This window comes from Tamandua tetradactyla, chromosome 9 (assembly GCF_023851605.1).
Source record: "Tamandua tetradactyla isolate mTamTet1 chromosome 9, mTamTet1.pri, whole genome shotgun sequence".
NCBI classification, from domain to species: Eukaryota; Metazoa; Chordata; class Mammalia; order Pilosa; family Myrmecophagidae; genus Tamandua; species Tamandua tetradactyla.
In genome coordinates, this window is record NC_135335.1 from 84,335,934 (window position 1) to 84,355,944 (window position 20,011).

The 20,011-nt window shown below is 36.9% G+C and overlaps 1 protein-coding gene across 5 annotated transcripts in view; it reads left to right on the forward strand.

Moving 5' to 3' along the window:
- TTC23L (tetratricopeptide repeat domain 23 like) overlaps positions 1 to 20,011 on the forward strand; it is an 87,118-nt gene that overhangs the window by 30,780 nt on the left and 36,327 nt on the right. For all 5 annotated transcript variants that reach the window (XR_013157922.1, XR_013157923.1, XM_077116939.1 and 2 more), the window contains exons 7-8: positions 3,380 to 3,557; positions 10,171 to 10,279. Coding sequence is in view for 3 of the 5 variants with exons in the window: in XM_077116939.1 (XP_076973054.1) it covers positions 3,380 to 3,557; positions 10,171 to 10,279 (287 nt within the window). In the remaining 2 variants the exon portion in view is untranslated. The remainder of the gene's footprint in view (positions 1 to 3,379; positions 3,558 to 10,170; positions 10,280 to 20,011) is intronic.

The following is a 20,011-nucleotide window of genomic DNA, read 5'->3' on the forward strand; positions in this document are numbered from 1 at the left end:
AGTACTGTCCTCATCATTATTCTCCCCAAAGACAAAGTGATATTAAGTAGCTCACCCATAGTTTCCCAGCACTTTGATATGAACTAAGACCATAAAGAAAGCCACATGGTTTCCTAGGTCAGTATATGGCCTTTACAAAGCATGTCATAACATGAAAAATTCTCATATATTCGTGTTATAGAGCCCCCAGAAACAGAAACCCCAACTTGTAAGTGTGTGCTTGTAACATAGCCTCACAGAATATAGACTATATGTCCACATAACTAGGTCCTGGCCAGTGAAATGTAAGCAGAAGTGTCCTGTGGCAGCAGCTGGAGATTTTCCTTAAAAGACTTGCACTTATGGGCGGGCCGCGGTGGCTCAGCGGGCAAGAGTGCTTGCCTGCCGTACCGGAGGACCCCGGTTCGATTCCCGGCCCCAGCCCATGTAAAAAAAAAAACAAACAAACAAACAAAATATAATAAAACAAGAAAATGTTTAATAATGTTTCCCTTCCATCCTTCCTTCCTTCTCTGTCTTTCCTTCCTTTCCTCACTCTCTCTTTAAAAAAAAAAAAAAAAAGACTTGCACTTAAATTTTTATTTTGGGCAGTGAATTTCCTAATTTAACTTATATGGTTAGTTTAGTTGAACAACATAAGTACATGGAATCTTGAATAGAGAGTGAGATTTTGTTGGTTTGTACAAATTAATGTGATACCCTTATATATCCCAGAGTAATTTTGGCAGTCAATAAAAAATTATTTGCAAAGTCTCCTTAGGGGCTGGGGAGAAAGGAGGAAATATTCAGCTTTCCCATTTGGAGAATTTTTGATATTCTCACAAGCAGTGGGGACAACCAAATTAATAGGCTGAACCCTTGATCTTGGGGTTCACCCCTATGAAACTTATTCCTGCAAAGAATAGGCTAAGTCTACTTAAAATTAAGCCTAAGAGTTACCCCTAGAGAACCTCTTTTGTTGCTCAGATGTGGCCTCTCTCTCTAAGCCACCTTTGGCAGGTGAACTCACTGCCCTCCCTCCTATGGGGGCATGACTCTCAGGGATATAAATCTACTTGGCAACATGGGACAGAAATCTCAGGATGAACCAAGACTCAGCATTAAGGGATTGAGAAAGCCTTCTTGACCAAAAGGGGGAAGAGAGAAATGAGACAAAATAAAGTTTCATTGTCTGAGAGATTTCAAACAGTCAAGAGGTTATCCTGGGGGTTATTCTTATGCATTATATAGATACCTCTTTTTAGTTTATGATGTATTGGAGTGGGTGGAGAGAAATACCTGAAACTGTTTAGCTGTGTTCCAGTAGCCTTCATTCTCTCTTTTTAATATTTAAAAAAAAATTTTATTGACAAAACAAAACAACATACAATACGAACATTCTTAACATATGAACATTCCATACTTGGTGTACAATCAGTGGTTCACAATATCATCACATAGTTGTATATTCATCACTATGATCATTTCTTGTAACATTTGCATCACTCCAGAAAAAGAAATAAAAATGTAAAAGAAAAAAACTCATACATACCATACCCCTTACCCATCCCCCTCATTGACCACTAGTATTTTCATCTACACAATATATTCTAACCTTTGTTCCCCCTATTTTTTCCTATACCCCTTATCACTCCCTTTTATTGATCACTAGTATTTCAGTCTACTCAATTTATTTTAACATTTGTTCCCTCTATTATTTATTTATTTTTTAATCCATGTTTTTTACTCATCTGTCCATACCATAGTTAAAAGGAGCGTCAGACACAAGGTTCTAGTTACCTTGATTCTTGAAGACAACTGCATAAAGATAAAACTTTTACAATGTGACTGTGTGATTGATTGTGAAAACCTTGTGTCTAATGCTCCTTTTATCCAGAGTATGGACAGATAAGTTAAAAAATGTGGACAAAAATAAATAAATGCATAATAGGAGGGACACAGGGTAAAATAAATTGGGTAGATGGAAATACTAGTGGTCAATGAGAGGGATGAGTAAGATGTATGGTATTTATGGTATGTATGAGTTTTTTCTTTTTTCTTTTTATTTCTTTCTCTGGAGTAATGCTAATGTTCAAAAAAATGATCACGGTAATGAATACACAAACTATGAGATGATATTGTGAGCCTTTGATTGTATATCGTATATGGAATGTTTGTATGTTAAGAATGTTTGTATGTTTGTTAAGTTTTATCAATAAAATTATTTTTTAAAAAAGATTTATCAATTTAAAAAAGAGTGATATAATAAATATGGCAAAATGCTAAAATTAGTAAATCTGGGTGTTCTAGTTTGCTAGCTTCTGGAATGAAATATATGAGAAACAGAATGGCTTTTTAAAGGCAGAATTTAATAAGTTGCTAGTTTACAGTTATAAGGCCAAGAAAATGTCCCAATTAAAATAAGTCTACAGAAACGTCCAGTCTAAGGCATCCAGGGAAAGATACCTTGGTTCAAGAAAGCCAGTGACATTCAGCATTTCTCTCTCAAGTGGAAGGGCACATGGTGAAGACTGTCAGGATTTCTCTCTCATCTGGAAAGGCACATGATGAACATGGCATCTGCTAGCTTCCTCTCCAGGCTTCCTGCTTCATGAAGCTCCTCAGATGGCATTTTTCTTCTTCATCTCCAAAAGTCGCTAGCTAGTGGACTCTCTGCTTTGTGGTTCTATGGCATTCTGTCATCCTTCTCTACTCTCTCACAATCTTCAAAGATCTCTAGCTGGTAAACTCTGTGGTTCTCTCGGCCTCGTGGCTCTGCTTGGCTCTGCTGTGGCTTTCTCATCACTTTCAAAAGGGAGTTTCTCCAAATAAAAGTCTTCTTTTTATAGGATCCCAGTAAACTAATCAAGACCCACTTAGAATGGGTGGAGACACATCTCCATCTAATCAAGTTTAATACCCACTGTTGATTGAGTCACATCTCTATGGAGATAAACTAATCAAGTTTCCAACCTATAGTACTGAATAAGGATTAGAAGAAACCATTGCTCTCACAAGGTCTCTACTCTTTCTCATTTTCAACTGAGGAAGAATAAACCAAACTAAATCAAACAAAACAAAAACTTTCTTAGAGAGGAAGCCAGAATAATAAAATTTTACCGTGATTTTAGAGAGTCTGTGTTTATGGGTACATTATCCCATCTTAGGAGTTGCTGGAAACCAGTTTTTCCATTTGCATTTTTATTAATTGCATTTTATATTAATACAATGTACTAATGGGTTTGATGAATGGAATCTGGTGGTAAAATATAGATTAATAGGAGCTTGCTGTTTATAGCAAGGCTGGATTTGAAGGCCAAATTGTTAAGCCTTAGAATCACTTCCTTTTGTGTCTGCAAAGTAAATGACCTCTTTGTGACTTTCACCCCTTTTCTTGTAGAGCCTCGTTGGCCACCCACAGGTTGAATTTAGCTCTGGCATACTTCGAAAAGACGATTGGTGATATTATTATCGCCAAGGGCGATAAGACATCAGATCTGATCAGTCTGTATGAGGAAATTGCCCAGATCGAGCAGCTGAGGAGGAACCACGACCAGGCCATCCAGTACTTGCGAAAGGTTTGTGGGGTGACTGGAGTCCAGGTTGGGTGGTCTTGTTTGTCCGTAGGCCCAGTTCCTAGGGCTTGGGCTTCTCAAAAGGACAGGGATGGTGATCCCATTTTAACCCCAACTTCCTTCCAGACTCACATCAGAGCCCTTCCTCAACCTTGAATGACCTAGCCAGAGAACATTGACTCAGAGTGCATATATCTGCTGCATGACCTCATCTGTAGACAGTGCTTCCCCTCTCAGGCTCCTTTTCTCATCTCTGTCAGTGCTAGAAAGAGGAAGCCAAATGTGAGTCCACACAAGGGAAAAGGCAATTAGGGGCAACTGAACTTATGGCGTTAGCAAACACAGTGGGCTTTTTAAATGAAAAAAAAAATGTGATATTTTGGTGTAATGCTGTTATTTGCCCCTTAAGCTAGTCTAGCTGGTTCTAAGGCTGAAATAACAAAAGAATGTTTCACTTGGAGGTAACTGACTTGGCTGATACCCAGAGGAAAACAAACCAAAACACAGGAAGGAATGTTGAGTCTATCATACAGAAAGTTTCAGGGCACATTTATGTATCATGTACTTGAAACTGCCTTTGAAACTCCTGGTCAAACTCCCTTTTCACACTTCCACGTGAGAACCCTACTTGTGGCTTCAAGTATCAGTCAGGTTAGTTACCTCCAAGTGAAACATGCTTTTGCTATTTTAACTTAGGCTTGGAAATGCAACCAGCTAGACTAGCTGAAGGGGTAAATGACAGCATTACACCAAAAAGAGATGAATATTCTGGGTTTCTAGTACCATAGAAAAGGTGTGATGCAATCCAACATCATATGAAAAACAACCTAAGACTAAAGAAAAGGCACTACAGACAATTCAAGAACCTAAAGTTACTAACATCACTTCCGGGTCAAGATGGCGGCTTAACAACATGCGCATTTTAATTCGTCCTCCAGAACAACTACTAAATAACCAGAAACAGTACAGAACAGCTCCCGGAGCCACGATAGTGGCCAGACACACAGCGTACCCCAGTTTGGACCAGCTGGACTGGCTGCGAGCACCCTCCAGAACCGTGAGATCCCAAAGCTACGGCGGCCAGCACCCCTCCCCCACAGGCTGCTTCCCAGAGGGGAAAGGAAAGGACTTTACCAGCAGCAGGGACTGGGCACAATCAAATGCCAATTGTGGAACTAATTACCAAATTCTGACTACTAAAAATAGGCCCCCAGCTTAGGTGAACCTGATCAAAGCAGAGGTTGCTCATTTTTGCCCCGGCGCCAAGGGGGCAGGACTGACAGAAAAAGAGGGGAAAAAAAGAAGAAGGAAACAGAGGTTTTTGTGGCTGTGTATCTACAAAGGCTTGACTGCCTCTGGATACAGCAGCAGGACTTTTCAGGCTGCAACTGCCCCAGGCATAGGCAGAAGTGAGCTCTTTTGGAAGCTTATCTGGAGCTTGTGCCTTCCCCAGGGGAGGGGTGAAGCCCCACCCAGGTGGAATCCCTCCATCAGGGAATTCAGACACCAGGGCTTGGTAATTTGAAGCCATTAAAACCAGCCTACAACCTCTCCTCTGTCTCCACCACACCCCCAGCAGGGAGAGTCTGCCAAAGTTAAAGGTACCACATCATCTTATGCTGGTGGGACCTGCAGTCAGACAAGCACCACATACTGGGCAGGATAAGAAAACCAGAGTCCAGAGACTTCACAGGAAAGTCTTTCAACCTGCTGGGTCTCACCCTCAGGGAAAACCGACGCAGGTGACTCTTTCCTCCTGATAGGAGGCCAGTTTGGTCTGGGAAAATCTGGCTGGGGTCTATAATATCTAAGTAGACCCCCCTAAGTGTGTGTGGGGGGAAAGGCACCACACAAGCACGGCAAGAAACAAAACTTAAACTAAAGGTCCAGATAAAGCTGAACGGAATGTCAAAGAACAGATAGACAACAAATTCATCCAGCAAGAAAACCCTAGATAAAAGAAGTGAAAGCAATCTCCAGAATAAACTAATTAAGGTAATTAAATGCCTAGACACCAGCAAAAAATAACCAATCACACTAGGAAAATTGAAGATATGGCTCAGTCAAAGGAACAAACCAACAATTCAAATGACATACAGGAGCTGAAACAATTAATTCAGAATGTATGAACAGACATGGAAAACCTCATCAAAAACCAAATCAGTGAATTGAGGGAGAATATAAAGAAGGCAAGGAAAGAACAAAAAGAAGAAACTGAAAGTCTGAAAAAAAAAATCACAGAACTTATGGGAATGAAAGACACAGTAGAAGAGATGAAAAAAACAATGGAAACCTACAATGGTAGATTTCGAGAAACAGAACATAGGATTTCTGAACTGGAGGACAGAACATCTGAAATCCAACAAGAAACAGAAGTTATAGGAAAAAAATGGAAAAATATGAGCAGGGACTCAGGGAATTGAAAGACAATATGAAGTGCATGAATATATGTGCTGTGGGTGTCCCAGAAGGAAAAGAGAAGGGAAAAGGAGGAGAAAAACTAATGGAGGAAATGATCACTGAAAATTTCCCAACACTTATGAAAGACTTAAAATTACATGTCCAAGAAGTGCAGCGTACCCCAAAGAGAATAGATCAAAGTAGACATACTCTAAGACATTTAATAATCAGAATGTCAGAGGTCAAAGAGAAAGAGAGGATCTTGAAAGTAGCAAGAGAAAAGTAATCCATCACATACAAGGGAAGCCCAATAAGACTATGCACAGATCTCTCAGTAGAAACCATGGAGGCGAGAGAAGACAGTGGGATAATATATTTAAATTATTAAAAGAGAAAAACTGCCAACCAAGAATTCAATATCCAGCAAAATTGTCCTTCAAAAATGAGGGAGAGGGCAGGCCACAGTGGCTCAGCAGGCACGAAGGCTTGCCTGCAATGCCAGAGGACCCAGGTTTGATTCCCGGTGCCTGCTCATGTTAAAAAAAAAAAATGAGGGAGAAATTAAAACATTTTCAGACAAAAAATCACTGAAAGAATTTGTGACCAAGAGACCAGCTCTGCAAGAAATACTAAAGGGAACACTAGAGACAGATACGAAGACAGAAGAGAGAGGTGTGGAGAAGAGTGTAGAAAGGAAGACAATGAGTAAAGTTAAAAAGAAGGAAAATTAGATATGACATATAAAATCCAGAAGGCAAAATAGTAGAAGAAAGTACTACCCATGCAGTAATAACACTGAATGAAAATGGATTAAACTCTCCAATCAAAAGACATAGTCTGGCAGAATGGATTAAAAAACAGGACCCATCTATATTCTGTCTCTGTTCAAAGGACACGAGGCCAAGGACACAAATGGACATTTACACACCAATGTTTATAGCAGCATTATTAACAATTACCAAGAGATGGAAACAGCCAAAATGTCCATCAACAGAGAGTTGACTAAACAAACTGTGACATTTACATAAGATGGAATATTATGCAGCTGTAAGACAGAATAAAGTTATGAAGTATGTAACAACATGAATGGACCTTAAGGACATTATGCTGAGTGTGATTAGCCAGAAACAACAGGACAAATATTGTATGGTCTCACTGATATGAACTGACATTAGTGAATAAACTTGGAATATTTCCTTGGTAACAGAGACCATCAGGAGATAGAAATAGGGTAAGATATTGGATAATTGAAGCTGAAGGGATACAGATTGTGCAACAGGACTGAATATAAAAACTCAGAAATGGACAGCACAATATTACCTAACTGTAATACAATTATGTTAAAACACTGAATGAAGCTGCATACGAGAATGATAGAGGGAGGAGGGCTGGGGCATAAATGAAATCACAAAGAAAGATAGATGATAAAGATTGAGATGGTGTAATCTAGGAATGCCTAGAGTGTATAATGATTGTGACTAAATGTACAAAGTTAAAAAATGTTTTTGTATGAGGAAGAACAAAAGAATGTCATTACTGCAGTGTGCTGAAAATAAATGGCACTTAATATTTAAAAATTTCAACTAATGTGTGAGACTAAAGCAAAAAATGTTTATTTGGTACAAACCTATACTTTGACTAGTGCATCTCCTAATATAACTTATGTAATAGTTGATTGAACACCTTAAGTACGTGGAACTTTGTACAGGATATGAGATTTTGTTGGTTTGTCCAGGTGATGCCCTGATGAATCCCAGAGTGATTTGATCAGTGAGTGGAAAAGTATTTGCAAAGTCCCCTTCGTGGAATGGTGAGAACGGGGAAAACTCAACTTCCCCAAGTTGAATTCTTGATATTCTCACAAGCAGAGGGGACAACCAAAGCTATAGCCCCCAGTCTTGGGGTCTGTTCATATGAAACTTAACCCCACAGGGGATAGGTCAAGCCTACTTAAAATTAAGCCTAAGAGTCACCTCCAAGAGAACCTCTTTTGTTGCTCAGATGTGGCCTCTCTCTCCAGCCAACACAGCAAGCAGACTCACCACCCTCCCCCTGTCTACGTGGGACATGACTACCAGGGGTATGGATCTTCCTGGCAGCGTGGGACAGAAATCCCAGAATGAGCTGAGATTTAGCATCAAGGAATTGAGAAAAACTCTAGAATGAGCTGAGACCCAGCATCAAGGGATTGAGAAAACCTTCTCGACCAAAAGGGGGAAGAGTGAAATGAGACTAAGTGTCAATGGCTGAGACATTCCAGAGTCGAGAGGTTATCCTGGAGGTTATTCTTATGCATTAAGTAGATATCACCTTGTTATCCAAGATGTAATAGAGAGCCTGGAGGGAACTGCCTGAAAATGTAGAGCTATGTTCCAGTAGCCATGTTTCTTGATGCTGATTGTATAATGATATAGCTTTCACAATGTGACTGTGTGATTGTGAAAACCTTGTGTCTGATGCTCCTTTTATCTACCTTGTCAACAGATGAGAGGAACATATGGAATAAAAATAAATAATAGGGGGAACAAATGTTAAAATAGATTTAGTTTGAAATGCTAGTGATCAATGAAAGGGATCAGTAAGGGGTATGACCTGTAAAATTTTTTTTTTCTGTTTGTTATATTTTTCTGTTGTTTTTTATTTCTTTTTCTGAATTGATGCTAATGTTCTGGGAAATGATCATGATGATGAATATGCAGCTATGTGATGATATTGTGAATTTCTGAGTGTATGTGTTGGAAATGTTTGTTTCTTGTAATTTTTTTTAATTAATAAAAAATTAAAAAAAAAAAAAACCACAATGAGATACCATTTCACACTTACCAGAATGGCCACTATTGAAAAAACAAACAAACCAGAAAACTATAACTGTTGGAGAGGTGGAGAAGGAACACTCATTCACTGTTGATGGGAATGTAGAATGATGCAGCCACTGTGAAAAGACAGTTTGGTTGTCCCTCAGGAAGCTAAGTATATAATTGCCATATGATCCTGCAATCCTACTACTAGGTATAAACACAGAAAAACAGAAAACAGGGAAGCAAATAGGCATTTGCCAAAGAAGTTCACATTTATTATTCACAATTTCCAAAAAAATGGACAAAGCTTCATATATTAAGCGAAATAAGTCAGAAGCAAAAGGACAAATATAGTATGATCTCACTAATATGCTCTACTTATAATAAGCAAACTCATACAGAGTTAGAATCTACAATATAGGTTACCAGGGGATAGAATGGTGGTAGAGAATGGGGAATTGATGTTTAATTTGTATACAATTTCTAATTAGTTTGATTGGAAATAGATAATGGAAAGGTAGCAAATTATTGAGTATAATTAACAGTGCAGGACTATGAATGTGAGAGTGTGTGAATATGTTACTAGAAGGAATGCTATAGGACAAAACATGGGAATGTATAAAGCAGTGAGCCCTGTTGTGATTGATGACTATAGTTAGTAGTACAAATATAAGAATGATATTTCATGAACTATAGCAAATGTTTGCCACTAATACAAGGTATTAAGTATAGGGTGGTATATGGGAAAAATATACCTAATGCAAACTGTGGACTAAAGTTAACAGTAATATTTTAATATTCTTTCATCAATTGTAACAAAGGCACTACACCAATGCAAAGTGTCAACAACAGGTAGGCATATGAGAATGTTGTGTTTTTTACATGACTTTTCTGTAAACCTACAACTTCTCTAATTAAAATAAGACAATAATAAAAAGTGCTTACTGCTAAGGGAAAGAAACCACATAAAATACTACATATGGTATGATTCCATTTGTATAAGATGTAAATATAAATAAATCTAGAGACAGAATTAAATTAGTGGTTATGTAGGGCTGGGGAGGGATAGGATTGAGAGGTGACTTCTAAAACCATATGGATTTTTCTTTTTGGAGTAATGAAAGTGTTCTAAAATTGATTGTGGTGATGAATATGCTACTCTTTGATTATACTAAAAGCCATTGATTGTACACTTTGGGTGGATTATGTGTTATGTGCATATATCTCAATAAAACTGCTTTGAAAAAAAAAGACTCTCAGCTTAGAAGGTGGCAGAGCTGAGACTCAAACTCATCTCTGATCTAACTCCGTGATTTAGATATATATCACCTCTCACTGGACTAGTTAATTCTGTAGAGCTACTAGAGAATCCATAGTGGAACACTTTTTGGTACTTACCTTGTCATTTTTTGTTCCAGGCCCATTCTATCTGTGTGTCTGTGTTCACTGAAGTCAGCCCCAAAACCGCAGAGATAAGTGCATTACTTGCCAAAGCGTATGCCATGTCTGGAGAGGCCCAACACAAGGGTAGGTAGAAGAGGTGGCCTTGCAGTTATCATAATTTCCTGGTCCAGGAGGGAAGGCCATTGGTAAATGGTCTATCTGTGAACATGAACAGATTCTATTAGCTACTACTCATGTCTGTAATGGAGAGATTAGGCTGAACATGATTTCATACAAACACAATTACATATGAATTTAGACCTGATAATGTCCTCCCAAATTAATTGAACCATCAAAACCAATAAAATTCTCTGATTTGTATTTTCTTTATTCCCTTAGAATCTCAGCAAAATTCACCTGCCTAAAGAGTAATGATCATATGCACTGTGAATATGACCTGTGATATCTGTTTATGAGGAAATCCGATGATAAAAGAGAAAACATTGGCTCTTCCTCCTCTCCTCTTCCACTCTCAACCTTCTTGACTCTTCCTCTGGCTTACAAGAGAGAATGTCTGAAGCCATTAGAAGTATATTCAATAGTGAAATATTGGGGGTCTAGAGGAAAGTCAAGTGATCCATTCATCCTTCTAACAGTAGTCCTTTGTCTGGCAAGGTCATCCTTTGAAAGTGGGTGACTTTGGAAGAGACACAAATGGCCCAGTGAAGGAGGGAGGACAATGCCATGTCCTCATCTTGTCTACTCAGATTAATTAACACTAATGGATTCAAGGGCCAGCCAGAAGGGATTTGAGCTTGTGAAAAGTGCAATTTAAACATTTTTTAAGTGTTTATTTTCTCTGCTTATAAATGTCTGTTTTCTATACTTGTAAAATTTTGACATATATGATTTTCTAGTCATATATGAGACTATTTATGTAAGGGTGTATTTTAGGTATTTTGCATCTTTTTCCCACTCTTATATTTCCCCATGTCATTAAGTAAACATTTTTTTTTCAGTTTTCAGAAGTTACTTTGATGTTTTAATTTTGTTTTCATAGGGAGACATTTACATCTCTTAAGCTTAATGTTTACTGAAGACGTTCTGATTCTGTTTGCCAGCTAAATGCCTTTCCTCTTTTTAGAATTTCCTTGAGTATACTTATAGTCCTCCTTATGTATACTTGAGCTTGTGTTTTTTAAATAGTCTTTGTAGTTCTAAGAAATTTAGTCTATTTGTAAATATGTAAAATTTGTTTATTTTTAAGTGAGAACATTTTTATGCCTGTAGAAGTAAGAGATTCCAAGTTCACTTTGTTCTGTTTTTTGTATTCTGTTTTTTAATTTTAAAGAAATTATGGATCTTTTTCTTAAATTAAGTTCCAGATTATTTAAAATTTTATACATCAAAACTGAAAATATAAATTAGCCAGAAGAAAATATAATACTGGAATAAAAATAACTAAAATTTAAAATTAGAGAAAAGAACTCTTTACGTACACACAAAGCCATACATAAAGGAAGATAATTGACAGATTAAATTACATAAAGATCTAAAACTTGGGCTGTCAGAAATACATAAGCAAAATAAAAAGACAACTCACCCAAGATGAACACATAACCTGAATTATCTGTAGCTATAACTGTTAAAGAAAATGAATTTGTAGTTAACCTTCAAAAAAGAAATCAATAAACCCTGATGGTTTCATTATGAATTCTATGAAACACATAAAGAAGAAATAATGCCAATTCTACACTAACTCCTTCAGAAAATAGAAGAGGGAATACTTCACAATTCATTTGATGTGGCCAGTATTGTCCTGATACCAAAACCAGGCAAAGCCATTATCATAAGAAAAGAAAGCTACAAACCAATGCCCTTATATACATAGATTTAAAAATCCTTAACAAAATACATAGTAATATAGAAAAAAACATTAATATACCACAAAAAATGAGGATTTTTTCTCAAGAATGTCATGCTGGTTCAATATTCAAACATCAACCAATATACTTTACCCATTAACATCTAAAGAAAAATGAATCAACTGATGCCAAAAAAGCATTAGGCAAAATTCAACATCCATTCATGATGGAAGGAAATGTTCTCAACCTGATACAAGGCATTTACAAAGACACAGCTAACATACTTAATGGTGAAAGACCGATTGCTTTCTCCTCAAGATCAGAAACAAGACAGGGATGTCCAACTCTCATCACTCAACTTCATCATAACACTGGAAGTCCTAGTCAGCTAATAAGAAAAAGAAATGAATAGCATACAGATTGGAAAGAAAGTGTTCTAGTTTACAAGCTGCCAGAATGTGATATACCAGAAATGGAGAAGCTTTTAAAAAGGGGAATTTATTAAGTTGCAAGTTTACAGTTTTAATGCTGTGAAAATGTCCAAATTAAAGCAAGTCTACAGAATTGTCCAATCTAAGGCATCCAGGGAAAGATACTGTTCTAGTTTGTTAGCTGCTGGAATGCAATATACCAGAAATGGAATGGCTTTTAAAAAGGGGATTTTAATAAGTTGCTAGTTTACATTTCTAAGCCATGAAATATGTCCAAAGGATATAGAAATGTCCAATATGAGACATCCAGGGAAAGATACCTTGGATCCAGAAGGCTGATGAAGTTAGGGTTTCTCTCTCAACTGAAAAGACACATAATGAACATGGCGATGTCTGCTAGCTTTCACTGCAGGCTTCTTACTTCATGAAGCTCTCTCAGGGATATATTCCTTCTTCACCTTAAAGTTCTCTGGCAGTGTGGGCTCTCTGCTTTATGTCTCCTTCAAAAATGCTTGCTTCTTTTAGAGAATTCCAGCAAACCAATCAAGACCCACCTGGAATGGGTGGAGTCACATCTCCCTCTAATGAAAGGTTAATACTCACAATTGGGTGAGTCAAATCTCTGTGGAGATAACCTAATCAAGTTTCCAACCCACAGTACTGAATAGGGATTAAAACAAGAAGGATCAGGATTAAAACATGGCTTTTCTATGGTACATAATTCTTTCAAACCAGCACAGAAAGAAATAGAACTGTCTTTATTTGCACAACACGACTGTCTCCATAGAACATTCTAAAGAATCTATATAGCTCTTAGAATAAATTAGTTTAAGCTTATCAAGGTCAAAGTTTACAAGGTCAGTACAAAAATGTCAATTGGATGTCTGTATAATAGCTTTATGCAACTGGAAACCAAATTTTTAAAAATTATCATTTGCAATAGCTGCCCCCTCCAATGAAATATTTAGGTATAAATCTGGCAGAATATGTGCAGGATCTGTGTGCTGAAAACTACAAAATGCTAATGAAAGAAATCAAAGAAGACCTAAATAAATGGAGAGGCATACTGTGTTCATGGATTGGAAGATTTGGTATAATAAAGATTTTAGATCTTAACAAACTGGTATATGGATTTAACTACAATAACAATCAAAATCCTGGCAGGAATTGTTGTAAATGTAGACAATTTGATTCTAAAATTTATATGGAAAGGCAAAGAAACTAGAATAGCTAAAATAATTTTGAAAGAGAAGAATAAATTTGGGAGAGTCACACTGATTTACTATAAAACAATAGTAATCAAGAGAATGAAGTATTGGAAAAGGGATATACACAGAGATCACAGTCAGTGGAACAGGTTACAAAGTCCAGAAATGGACCCACATAAATATGGCCAATTAATTTTTGGAAAAGGTGCAAAAGCAATTCATTGGAGAAAGGGTAATTTTTTCTTAACATGGTATTGGAACAATTGGACCATGTATAAACAAAAAAATGAGTCGACTTTGACCTCACACCTTATACAAAAATTAACTTAACATGAATTAGTTCTAAATGTAAAATGTAAAACCATTTTGCATTTTAGTTAGAAGAAGCAGGAGAAAATTTCTATGATGTAGAATTAGAAAGAGTTCTTAAGCATGATGTAAATGCACAGTCCCTATAAGAAAAAGTAGATAAATTGGACTTCATAAAAATAACTTGTTCTGCAAGAAAGACATTACTAAGAGAATGATAGAGAGAAAACATACACAAGTCACATATGCAACAAGATGTATCCAGAATATGCAAAGAACTCTCAAAATTCAATAGTAAGGAAATAACCTAGTTTAAGAATGAACAAATCCTCGAATAGTCTCTTCATCAAAGAGGACATAGGATGACAAATTAAGCACATCAAAAGATACTCAACATCATTAGCCGTTAAAAATGCAAATTAAAACCACAATGAGATACTACTGCATACCTATCAGAGAAAGTTAAAATGAAAAATATGGACAGTATTTGCAAGGATTTGGAGCAACTGGAACTCCTACACAATCCTGCGGCTGCTCTGGAAAACAGGTAGGCAGTTGCTTATGAAGTTAAACATTCTTTTATCAAATGACCCAGGAATCTGTTTATTGCTATTCTAGTTATAGTTGCCCAAAGCTGGAAACAACTCAAATGTTTTTCATTTGATAAACAAACTGTGGTATATCCATACAATGGAATCCTACTCAGCAATAAAAAGGAATGAATTATTGATACATGCAACAACTTGAATGAATCTCAAAGCCTAAGTGAAAAAAAAGCAATCTCAAAAGATTATATAGTATATGATTGCATATGATATTCTTGAAAAGACAATATTATACTGACAGAAGACATCAGGGTTTGCCCATGGTTGGGGCTGAGGGCCATGATATTACAAAGGGACATCACCAGGGAGTTTTTTTGTGATGGAAATGCTTTGCACATAGGTTGTGGTAGTAGATACATGAATCCTTACATATGTTAAAACTCATACAGTTGTACACCAAAAAATTCAGTGGACTCTATGTTAATTTGAAGAAAATAAAGTTTAAAAGGCAAACAGCTAGCATCCCTGTTAGTTTGAATATTTAAACTTTTTTACTATTCTTTACAATGTATATTTGCATTTATACATGCAGAAAAGTACATTAAAAGTATATGCAGGGAGTAAAGAATAATCATAAAAATAATATCCATGTACCCACCAACAAGGTCAAGAAATAGAACATTATTAATACCCTAGAAGCTCTTTGTGTGCCCACCCCTCTCTCTCAGAGCTAACTATTATTATGATTTTGGTGTTATTCTCTTGCTACTCGTTGTAGTTTTACCATCTAGGTAAGAATCCCTAAACTTTTTTTTTTAATTATTATGGTTTTTAAAGTTTAGCAGCAAATTCAAACCTAACTCTTTAAAGAAAGGGTACTATTGCCACTATTAGTTGAAAGCCCCCAGAAAATTGTAAGCTGAATGGAGTATATGAGTCATAATCTGGGTTCAGCTTCTCAGTAATTTTCAAAAGCCCCTTCTGGAGAAATCAAAGGACAAGATCATTATCAAGCTCTAGAAAATGTAGGAGCCACTTCATGTAGGGCATCTTGGAGGGATGTAGTATTACCCAGGCACTGAATTTCCAGCAGAATTATTGCCAGAGGGAATAAATTTTTCTGTATTTTCTGTTTAAAAGTTTCATGGCAAAAAATAAAAATAAAAATAAAAAAGTTTCATGGCCTATCTTCAGCTCTTAGGAGAAAGTAAAAGGAGGATGCCTCTGGGGGACAAAATGCCCTTAGCTGATCTATGCAGCAGGGCATGGAAGGAATACAAGGAATTTGACATCAGCATTGTTTAAGAGTATTTCAGTTTGCTAAAGCCAAGCTATTTCTGGTATATTTCACAGTGGGGATTTATTAGTTTACAAATTTACAATTCGAAGACCATGAAAATATCCAAATTAAGCCATCAAGAGAAAGATACCTTCTTTGAAGAAAAGCTGCTGGCATCTGGGGTTCCCCTGTCACATGGGAAGGCACATGGCCAGCATCTACTGGCCCTTTTTGTCTCTAAACTCTCTTCAATATCTCTGGGTGGTTTTCATTCTGACCTCTCTCTCCTTTCATGAAGGGCTCCGGTAAAGAATAAAGACCCACCTTGAATTGGGTGGGTCACATCTCAATTGAAACAACCTAATCAAACCTAATCAGAAGGTCATACCCACAGTATATCTGCACCCACAAGAATGGACTAAAAGAGCATGGCATTTTCTGGGGTACATAACAGCTTTAAACCAGCACAATAAGCCTATTCAAACAGGAATCTGGATCAAATTGAGCTGCAGGTTATGTCCTCAGGCATAAATGGATGGTCCATGGCTGTAGGCATTTTGGCTGGCAGCCCCCAACATGTTTCTTTGTCTTCAGTCACACTGCTCCAATCTGGCTGGACTGGTTGCTCTCTAAATCTGGTAGACAATGGAATTACCTTCACTTCTTTCCTGTGTTGGATCTCCTTTTCCTCTTCCTCATTTCATCATTTTTCTTGGTTTTATAGCATTTTAATGAAGTATATATTATATGTTGTCTTTTTAAAAAATATTTTTATTGTTAAATCTTAACATACAAACTTCTTAATGTACAAACATCCCATACATGGTGTACAATCAATGGTGCACAGTATCATCACATAGTTGTGTATTCATCACCATGATCTTTTTTTTTTGAACATTTGCATCACTCTGGAAAAAGAAAGAAAAAAGAAAAACTCATACATACCATACACTTAACCCCTCCCTGTCACTGACCATTCGTATTTCCATCTACCAAATTTATTTTAACCTTTGTCCCCCCATTGTTTGTTTATTTTTTGTCCATATTTTTACTCATCTGTCCATATTCTATATAAAAGGAGCATCAGACACAAGTTTTTCATGATCACAGTCACATTGTAAAAGCTGTATCATATACAATCATCTTCAAGAAACATGGCTACTGGAACACAGCTGTACAGTTTCAGGTACTTCTTTCTAGTCACTCTAATACATCAAAAACTAAAAAAGTGTATCTGTATATGCAGAATAATAACCTCCAGAATAACTCCTCAACTCTGTTTGAAATCTCTCCACCACTGACAGTTTATTTTTTCTCATTCCTCTCTTCCCTGTTTTGGTCAAGAAGGTTTTCTCAATCCTTTGATACTGGGTCCCGGCTTGTCCTGGGATTTCTGTCCCACGTTGCCAGGGAGATTTATACCCCTGGGAGTCACGTCCCATGTGGGGTGGTGGTGAGGGCAGTGAGTTCACTGAGTAACAAAAGAGGTTCTCTGGGGGTGACTCTTAGGCCTAATTTTACGTAAACTTAGCCTACCCTTTGCAGGAATACAATGTTGTCTTGAGAAAGGTGTGTGAAAAGTAAAATTTTTGAGATACCTTTATTTTACCTTTCATATTTAAAGTTTGGCTTGGTATAGAATTCTAGCTTACGAGTAATTTTCCTTCTATTTTGAAGGCACTTTCCTATCTTCTTGCTGTCAGTATTGCTTTTGAAGTCCAATGCCATTTGGATTTCTGATCCTTTATACATTTTTCTCTTCTTTCTGGAAATATGTAGAAATTTTTCTTTCATTTCAATGCTTTTTAGTTTCACAATGGTGATGCTTTTTGTGGTTCTATCTTCAACCATTGTGTTAGGTATTCAGTGGGCTTTTACAGTCTGCAAAGTAATATTCTTTGGTTGTGATAAATTTCCCTGAATTATTTCTTTGATTCTTTTTCTCCTTTGTTTTCTTCATTTTCATTTTGGGGCATATTCTATTATTTGGATGTCTGCCTCTTATGTTAGCCCCCTAATTTTCTTTTATTCAGCACCTTCTCCTTCACTTACTATATGTATTGTCTTTTTTTTTTATGTTCAGGAAAATTTCCTCAACTTTTATCTTCTGACCCTTGTGTGGTAGGCAGAATAATGGCCTTCCAAAGATGTCCATATCATAATCCCCCCAAACCAGTGAATGTATTGCTTTATATGGCAAAAGGGACTTTGTAGGTGAATTTAAGGATATTGACATGGGAAGATCATCCTGGATTATTTGGGTGGGCTCAGTATAATCACAGAATCCTAAGAGAGGGAGGCAAGAGTGTCAGAATCAGAGAAGATGATGTAACATGAGGAGAAAAATCAGAGTAATGCTGTTGCTAAAAGGTGGCTGCAATCTAAGGAATATTGGCAGCCTCTAGAAGCTGGAAAAGACAAGGAACAGATTTTCTTCTAGACCCTCCAAAAAGTAATCCAGACCTGCCAGTACCTTGATTTTAGCCTCATAAGACCCACTTTCGGATTTCTGACCTCTAGAACTCTATGATAATGCATTGATGTTATTTTAAAGCACTAAATTTGAAGTAATTTGCAATAAGAAGCTAATGCACCTCAAATTGCATTTTTCCTATTGGTTATGTTTTTTATTTCCTGTTTGGGTAGGCACTATGTTCCTTTTTTTTTTTTCTCGACATGGGCAAGCACTGGGAATAGAACCCAGGTCTCTGGCACAGCAGGCAAGAATTCTGCCACTGAGCCACAGTTGCCCGCATGACTATGTTCCTTTTTGTATCACCCTGTTCTTGTTTCACAGATAACAATATTTTCTGTTATAACTCTGATGATATAAATGATAGTTTTATTGAAGTCTCTTCTCACTACTTTTTCCTATTTATTTGAGTCTCTCTCTTCCATGTTAAAGTTTTTTCACAAATGTGTGTAATCTTTCAGTGTACACATGATTAAAAATTAGACAAAAAAGTTAATAAGAAGCTTTGAGGAATTGACTGAAGAACCCCTAATAGTACTTTCTTTAGTCTAATAATGTCCTGCCTGTTGAATTAGTGTCTGGATATCCATGCTCTGGGAGCTAAATTAGGGAAAGACTGAAGGGTTCTGCATTCACCTTTGGTATGAATATGTCTCTTAATACCCTTACTTTTGGTCAAGTACACATGTCCTCAGCCATGCATGTTGGCCATCTGTTTTACGCTCTCCACAGAATGAACACCCATAATGCTGCTAGAGTAGAAGCAGACATCCCATCAATGTACTGTCTTCCTTAATTTAACACTGCCCCCTTAATGTCACAGTATCTGGTGCTGCTAATTCCTGTACCTCATAAGTCAGTGGTGATGATAGGATTAGTGTACATTTGTCCTCACTGCTGAGAATTTGGCACTCTTGATCCTGCCAGATCACTTAGTACTGCTCTATCTGCTTTGTGGCTTTCAAAATTTTATTGCTCTTGTCACTTCCTCTGGTCTCCCTTGTCTTTATGAGTTTATATTTTGTTTTCTTTGTTAAATTTTTTTTTAGTGTAGTTTTGATGTTTGTTTCAAAAGGAAGACAAATTAAATGCATGGTTTCCATTTGCCATCTTAATCTGGAATCTACTTTTCCTAATATACAAAAAGGTTCAGAGCAGTCCACAGTGGTTCAGCAGGCAAAGTTCTTGCCTGCCATGCCAGAGACCTGGGTGCCTGCCCATGCAAAACAAACAAAGTTCCATGAAGAAAATGAAAATGTCAATATAAAGTTCCAGTAAAATTAGGCCAAAACAAAACATAAAGCCAAGCTTTGAACAAAGAAGGAATACAGTTGGCCAATAATCATGTGAAAAAAGTTGCAGTCATGGTAGTGATGAAGAAATAAAAATTCCAATAGAAGGAGTGCCATTTTTTTTCCTGTCAAGTCATCCAAATTTCCAAAAATTATAACCTCTAGGATTGGTGAGAGCCATTTGGTACAGACTTTCTGAAGGACAGTTTGGCAGAATGTCAAAAATATTTAAATTGTATATATATGTATATTTAAACATATATATTTATATATTTAAAACTAAAATGGAATCAAGATTTCACCCATCCTATTTAAACATTTAAAAATTCTGGGGTGGGCCTCAGTGGCTCAGCAGATACAGTTCTCGCCTGCCATGCCGGTGACCTGGGTTTGATTCCCAGTGCTTGCCCATGCCAAAGAAAAAAAAAAGAAAAAAAAGATTTTTAAATCTGAAAACATCTAGCATTTGCCAGA